Raw genomic sequence first — 7,736 nt, 5'->3', positions numbered from 1 at the left:
GGTAAGCGGGCCTCTCACTGTTGTGGCCTCTCCCGTTGCGGAGCACAGGCTCCGGACACGCAGGCTCAGCGGCCATGGCTCACAGGCCCAGCCGCTCAGCAGCATGTGGGATCCTCCCGGACCGGGGCACGAACCCGTGTCCCCTGCATCGGCAGGTGGACTCTCAACCACAGCGCCACCAGGGAAGCCCTTAAGGAGGATTTTAAGGCCACCGATACCTGGGTTCACCTCAGCTATCTGAGGGGATTCTGGGGACGCTAAAGACACAGAAATTTTGTTCATTGTTAACCCCCTAGAGGGCTGACCAGAGGGGAAAGGAAACCCCAGGGCATCTCAACAGATAGGGTTACCAACTGTCCCAGGGCAAACCAGACAGTCTGATTTTAGAGCTGAAAGTCCCACATCCCAGGAAACCCCTCAGTCACAGGCAAACCTAGATGGCTGGTCACCCTATCACAGAAATCAGAGGATATCTACCCCATGCGGAGAGGTTTGTGAGGAAACATCTGAGGAGATGCTCCAGTCAGCTCTGAGCTGGGCAGTACAGAGACAGGGCGAATCTGACAGGTTCAAAAGGCAATGGCGGGGACAGACACTCACCCCCTCACATGCACACATGTGTGCACAGAGAGCCAAAGTGGGAAGTGGAAATATTGGAGGAGGAAATATGGGCGATGCAGGGGAATTAAGAACAAAGAGAAGAATGAGAAGACAGGAAACACAGCTCACCCGGGCCATCCAAAGAGCTAGATGGACTCCCGTCAATGGAGCCAATGCACATTTGCTAAAGGCCTGCTGTGTGTGCAAAACTCATGCAATGAGAGGATCCCAAGAAACCAGCACCTCTCTTGTGGGAAAGCCTAAGGACCATCTGAGGAGTCAGCACACACATGAGACAACCAAAGATGCATTTATATCACGACAGATAAACAGAGGCCACTCAATATAGAGGCACACCTCTTCTACCTGCCATTGTCAAGGATGGAGTGTTGCACGTACATGAATTTTCCAGATCTCTTGAAAGCAACCCTTTCAAGTGCAAAAAAAAAAAAAAGTGTTTAATTTGCCTAACTGGGAAATAAATGCTCCCAAAGTAGATTATACACTCCCCTACCTTCTAATAACAGATGTTTGAATCATAACATAACCTCTTCTTGATGACTCAGGCACATCACAATGAATACACTTAATTGTGCAATTTCATAACGTCCAGTGGCTAGTCCATTCAATTGAACACACCAGCTATGTGCCAGGCACCCTGAAAGACGAAGAGGACCCGGTCTCTGCCCCAGAGGCCTGCCAGGTTTCCAGTTTTTCTTCTTTATTGCTCCTACTGAGTTTGCAGCCTGGCGGGGATTTGCTGCGGGTACAGCTGGCCTCAGGCTAGGGAGCGGGGAATTTGAGGTAGGGGATGGGCTGGTAGGAGAAGCAGGTTGTCTCAAAAGATGGGGAAGATGAAGATGAGGAAAGGTGAAAGCAAACAGGAGGGAGAAAAGGAAAGGACTCTGCCCCGCAACATGGGAGGCACCTAGAAGGCCAGGGCACCATTCTAACCATCAAGGAACTTAAGTACAATTGGGGACACAAGGAAAACATGTGCCCCAAGCACAGAGAAGTTACGGGCTATAGCTGATGCTGACCGTGAGGGTGGTGGGAGTCCAGAGATAGAGAGGTTACTGGGGGTGGTTAGACTCGGATTCCATAGGCTTGTCCTTAGAGATGGAAGCCAATCCTCTCATCTGACAGGTGAGGAATCAGCGGCCCACAGAGAAGATGGGTTTCACCCACACTGCAGTGGTTATATGGCTGAACCAGCACCTAGAACCAGGTCAGAGAAGGCAACATGGAAGCTTAGTTTGACAAAAGGGCCTTCAAGGATGTTCTCCCACGTTTTCAGCTGGAGCTGAGCAAAGGCAGAGAGGTGGGAATGAGCAAGGCCTGTGTATCAAAAATGAGCAAAAGAGTATCCTGGGAGAACACCACAGAGCGGGTGGCACCGGCAGTCCTGCTAGTGGGTAAGGGCACAGACTCCAGAGTTAATTCCAGCTCTACCACTTCCTAGCTGTGCGAACTTGGGCAAGTTTCTTAACCTTTTTACACCTGTTCCCCAATATGCAAAATCGGGGTGATCGTATCACGCCAACTTTATAGTGTTGTTATGAGGATTAAATAGGTTGAGGAATGTAAATTTCTTAGAGGAGTGCCTGGCAGACAGGAAGGGCTCAACAAATAAAATGGTAACTATTAATATAGTAATAATAATAGTGAGAAATGGGGTCTGGTCAAAGCATACAGCAAGCAGAGGAGTTTGAATTGGATGCTCTAGGCACCTGGGAGCCACACTGGTTACCTGAGAGCAAAAGTAATGAGTATACAGAATGTGTAATAATAACAGCACCCACTTGCATAGGGGGTATTGTTTTTGAGGCCTATTCACACACATCATCTCAATAGGTCCTTACGGCATATTTGTGAGGCTGGCCAGCTGGGATTCATGTTTATTGTGTCATTTTATTTATTTATTTATTTTTGGGCCGCGCCCTGCAGCTTGCGGGATCTCAGCTCCCCGACCAGGGATCAAACCCGGGCCCCCTGCAGTGGAAATGCAGAGTCCTAACCACTGGACTGCCTGGGAATTCCTTATTGCATCATTTTAGAGAGGAAAAACCGGAGGTACAGAAAGGTTAAGCAGAGGTGACTGGGGCTAAGAAGAGTGAGGAGGCCGTGCGGCTGTCGAGGATGAGGCTGAAGCTAAGTCTGGTGGAAAGGAAGGGATGGAGGGACATTTGAAGGAGGAAACTTCAGAATTCAACGACATGCTGGAAAAGGAAACATCTAAGATGACACCAAACTCTCCAGTCCTGCAGGTTAGAAGTTAGAGAGGGGGAAGCTTGGACTGCTGAGGTGGAAGTGATGTGAGAGAACACGTGACACTGGGAAATGCTGAGCTGGAAGCAACGGGGAGACATCCAGGTGCAGCCGAGGAGAGATGGGCCTGGAGCACCGCAGGGGGACAGGTGGGGGGTACTGCAGGGGCAGGGGAAGGGGGGGCAGCCAAAAGCTCCAGCAGAGAGGGGGGATGGAGGAGAGGGTTGAGGCCAGTGAGTGAGGCGAGAAGGCAGGGGAAGGAGGGAGGGGGAATTAGGGTAGCAGAACAACATTCCACACCCTCACCTTAGCCCTGGCACCACATAACACACACCCCCCATCACAGCCTGAGGGCCCAAAGCCTGTTAGTGGGGTGTCCATTCTCGTAAGAGGAGGGAGATGAGGGCCCTTTGATGACATGCCTTTAGACGAAGGAAAAATCACAGTAACTACAAGCAATATCTGTGCTCTGTCACAGGTCACTTGGGTCTCAGAGTGACCCTACGAGGTGGGCAGGGCAGGGCGTCTCACTGCCCTATCCTACAGACCAAGAAATGGAAGCTCAGAGAGGTGAAGGGACTTGCTACAGCTGACTCAGCTGGCGTGGGTCAGAGCGGGGACTGGAAGCCGGGCCTCACCGAGCCCCGATGTTCAACATGCAACCATGCAGGAGGCCAGAGGGTGCCCACAGACCAGGTGGGCAAAGTGGAAGTGTGGGAGCTGTGGGCAAAGTCGGGTGGCCAGCGCCCTCCGACAAGGGGGAGATCTCCTGCCAGCCCAACACGTCCCCTTCCAGCAGGCTTAACCTAGTGATTTTCCATTTGCTTTTTGGAACTCTGCTACCAAGGGAGTCATGAAATTTCCTGTGCTTCTCTGATGCTCTGAAGCCAAACAGACTGCCTGTTTATCAGTCCTTTAAGTCTGATGCAAGAGAAAGAGCAGGGGCATCGTGACACATCACTTGAGAATCTCTGTTGGAGCAACACCCCGGGGAACCACAGGCCTGGCAGGTCCTTCTCTGCTGTCAGACCAGCAATCGATAAATACCTGTTGGTCTAGAAATGTCAGAAGGACCAACTGTAATAAGAGTATGTTTGGTGTGTGTGTGTTTATCCTGCTGAGGAAACAGCTCGTGTTTATCTCTCCTCCTCCCAACCTCCTAGGGTTTATGATGTGGCTTCTTTTAATGATTAACAGCCAGAGGGCAGAGACTAAGGAGTCTGTTCTGGGCTTAGAGGCAAAGAAATATTTTCTGACACCATGTGACCCAAGATGGAAACACTGATGGGGCTGACAGGGTTTGGACAGAATCTCAGAGAGCAGCTCGGAGCCCAGCAGGGAAAGAAAAGAGAAGGGAAGCCACTTCCTTACCTCTTGCTGCCAGAGTGAGCATCTCGAAGGAAATTGGAACTGTGCTTATTAATGGAATAATTAGTCAGGTGCATGCAGATATCGTCCTGGGGAAAGAGACACAAGTCTGTGGGGTCAGGAGGAAGGGCAGCCTTCCACTTCCTCTCTGTGCCCTTCCATGGCCCCTGGGGCTTAAAGAGATGGAAAAGAAAGGGGGCGTCTTAGGGCTTACTTACACTGGCAAAACAGAGGAAAGTAAGAAGGGGTATCCTACAGCCTGGAGCATAAGAAACTCCCACTCCTGGGCTTCCCTGGTGGCACAGTGGTTGAGAGTCCACCTGCCGATGCAGGGGACATGGGTTCGTGCCCCGGTCCGGGAAGATCCCACATGCCGCGGAGCGGCTAGGCCCGTGAGCCACGGCCGCTGAGCCTGCGCGTCCAGAGCCTGTGCTCCGCAATGGGAGAGGCCACAATAGTGAGAGGCCCGTGTACCACAAAAAACAACAACAACAACAACAACAAAAACAAAAAAAAAGAAACTCCCACTCCTGAGGTTGGGTGGCGCTCTGCTGAGGGGGGACTTCAGGAGCCCTGAGGGCCTGGGGATGTTGGGGGAGGGCTGGGGGCTTGCCCACATCCTTCTTTCCTTGAGCACCACGGAATTGTTGCTTTGCAGTCAGGCCATGAGTCCCCACCTCACCTCTTCCTAGCTCTGTGAGCTTGGACAAGTCCCTTATAACTGGATTTTAATTTCCTTATCTGTAAACTGGAGATGATAATCCCTATCTCTGAGGGCTCTTGGGAGTTTACTCCCTGGCACATAGTAAACCACAGTTCAGCAAGTGACAGCCACATCCACCATGCCTTGAGAATGTAGGTGTAACTAGGAATTTTTACCAGCTAAGAGAGGAGGGGAGGCGGCGTGTCCCCGAGCTCACCAGGTTGTCTGGGCAGGGGTGGGAGTAGGAGGTGGTGGCGAAGCGTGCCAGTCCTTCATTGTACACAAAAATCCTGAGAGGGTCACAGGACGTCATGAGCACGTAAATCCGCAGGTCAAACTTGAACCCGTCGATGATAAAGGGCTGGGAGGAGAGAACAGGAGACACACGGTGTCAGAGGAGAAAACCCCGACTTGAAGCCCATTAGCACCCTGTCTTGTTTTCGTGGCTTCAGCTCCAGTGTTACCTGCGTTACAGAGGCCAGGCTGGGGTTGGGGCGGGGGACAAGGGGATTTAGGCCATGTGACCTTGTGCAAGCCACTAACCACACCAGGCCTCAGTTTTCTCATCTGTCAAATGGCATGAGTAACCACCTCCAAGAGCTTTCCCGGCAACAAGACAAAATAACATGAAAGAGGCCAAGAGGTGATGAAGGCCAATGTTGTCACCACCCGGGGCTTGCTACTGTCGCACTTCTGCCAGAGTTCTCCCTGCAGTTGCAGTATTGACTGCGATGCCAGCCAGGTCTCCTATGCACCTTCTAGAAGCCTCCCTCCCTGTAAAGGGCTATACCTCCAGTCACGGACAGCTGGTTACCATGCTCTCTCCAGGGTTACTTCCCTCTCCCAAAGGAGGTGGGGCCTCCACAGACCCAAGGGGCTCTCCCAGCTGCCGTCTGTTAGAGGCAAGGGGACAGCCTGGCAGCGCCAGACCAATCGACAAGAATGCAAGGGCAAGGGCGCTCTGGCCCAGGCACATGTCACGTCTCTGGTCAGAAGGCTTGGTCCGACTAAGTCCAAGGCGGGACTTGGCTTCACCGCCACCCCACCCTCCCTTCCCTCTTTTCACAACCAGTCCAGTGCAGCTACAGCCTGAGGTTGCCGTGGATGATAAATAAATAATCAGGATGAGGAAATACCTTTGAGATATAGAGTTGACAGATCATATCCTCCCCTGGTTTGATTTCTTTCACTGTCCGGGTGATGAATATACCTCTTCCCTGGCAGCCCGAATCCGGCTTACAGATGTACATCCTATTTTTTCTTGACCTGCTGTAGTTCTGCAAATCTCCCCAGCTACCAGATCAGGAAGAGAATGAGATACACCTTTAGCGGGGGGATCAGTGAAAATGAAGGCTAGCTCTTTATTTAAAAAAAAAGAAAAAAGTGGCAAAAGCCCTGGAGTTGACAGACAGACGCCCAGAGGTCTGGTTATAGGAGAGGCAGTCGAGCACACACAGCGGAGAGAAGATGGGCTCTGGAGGGAATTCAGACCTGGATTTGAGCCCCCGCAACAGCACTCACCAGCGGTGTAGCCCTTTACCAGGACTTGACCTCTCTAAGCCTCAATTCCATCATCTACACAATGAAGACAATGACAGCTATCTCACACATGACATGATGCAGGCACGGTGCTGGTCCACGCCGCACATCCCACAAAGGTAACTGTGATCCACGCGCTTCGGCTCTCTGAGTTTGCAGACAAGAGCTGTGAAGTTCTAAATCTGACTCAGGCCCTGACAAATGATGTGACCTTGGATCCATCAGTCTCTTCCCCTGCTCTGGGCTTCAGCTTTCCCTCTGTAACACCTCCACTCCAGCTAGAGTGTGACGAGGCAAATACTATCTTTGAACGTAGTTTGAAGAACGTATGTTCAGAAGAAAGAAACCAACTTAAAGGATTATAAATCTCAGGCTTGCTATACTCCTTGTTTTGCATTTTAACTCAAAGGAGCATTGTCACCACTGGAGAAGTCACATGACTGCAATGTCCCTCAGTGGCCATGAAATCTGGAGGCGCCTGTCAACCCGATGGCAAACACATTTTCTTTGAAGTTGCTGCTAAGCTCTGCAAATTGTTCCAGACAAGTTAGGAAAGGCTGGGAACCCTGGGGCGCTCGGTTTGGGAAAGCACGGGGGGGAGACGGGAGAGTGGGATTCCTGGGGGGCCTTTGTGAGTAAGTATAATTCTGATGGCAATGCTTCTCTACTCCCCCACCTCATCCCAAACACCAGCCTGTACCCAGGTCATGCTCACGTCATCTCACATTCCTCCTGCTTCTCGTGATGTGGTGCAGAGTATTTTATGTACCAGGAATGGATGTCCATTTTTCAGATGGATATAGTGAGACCAGAGATGGGAAAAGGCTGACTGCCATCCACGGCACTGCCATGGGTCAGAGGTCAGGTGTCCCTCCCTGCTCCTAACCTGGGTACTAACCATTACCTCACTCCCTCCAGAAATGCTCGAGGGCCTTAAAAATTCAGAAACTGCACAGTGAAAAGGCTGGAACAAGTTCAAAATCAACAGCTTTCAAGGTCAGAACAAATTCTCATCCCAACTGCAGGCACAGGCTCCAAGGCACCCAGCCCCTAAATGTCATCTAATTGTATAGGCAGAGCCTTGTGTTTTCTCAACCTTGGACACACCCTTTATTCCTTCTCTTCCTGAAGAGAAGAGAGAGATGGGAGATCCTACGGGAAGGGAAAGTAGCAACCAGGGAATCGGAGGCAAGAGGAGAATGTAAACTGGCGGTGGGGAGTGGAGAAAGGGGCGCAGGTGGGCACTCACTCAGCAGGA

General features: G+C 51.4%; 1 protein-coding gene across 1 annotated transcript in view; it reads right to left on the bottom strand.

Moving 5' to 3' along the window:
* TTLL6 (tubulin tyrosine ligase like 6) overlaps positions 1-7,736 on the bottom strand; it is a 37,085-nt gene that overhangs the window by 19,158 nt on the left and 10,191 nt on the right. The window contains 4 exon segments of the mRNA XM_007465229.1: positions 4,240-4,325; positions 5,157-5,300; positions 6,076-6,232; positions 7,383-7,410. Of these exon segments, the coding sequence (XP_007465291.1) occupies positions 4,240-4,325; positions 5,157-5,300; positions 6,076-6,232; positions 7,383-7,410 (415 nt within the window).

The sequence above is a fragment of the Lipotes vexillifer genome, unplaced genomic scaffold (genome assembly GCF_000442215.2).
Source record: "Lipotes vexillifer unplaced genomic scaffold, Lipotes_vexillifer_v1.1 scaffold591, whole genome shotgun sequence".
Classification (NCBI taxonomy): Eukaryota; Metazoa; Chordata; class Mammalia; order Artiodactyla; family Lipotidae; genus Lipotes; species Lipotes vexillifer.
The sequence above is the reverse complement of the archived record's forward strand: the minus strand, read 5'-3'. Positions and strand labels throughout refer to the sequence as shown.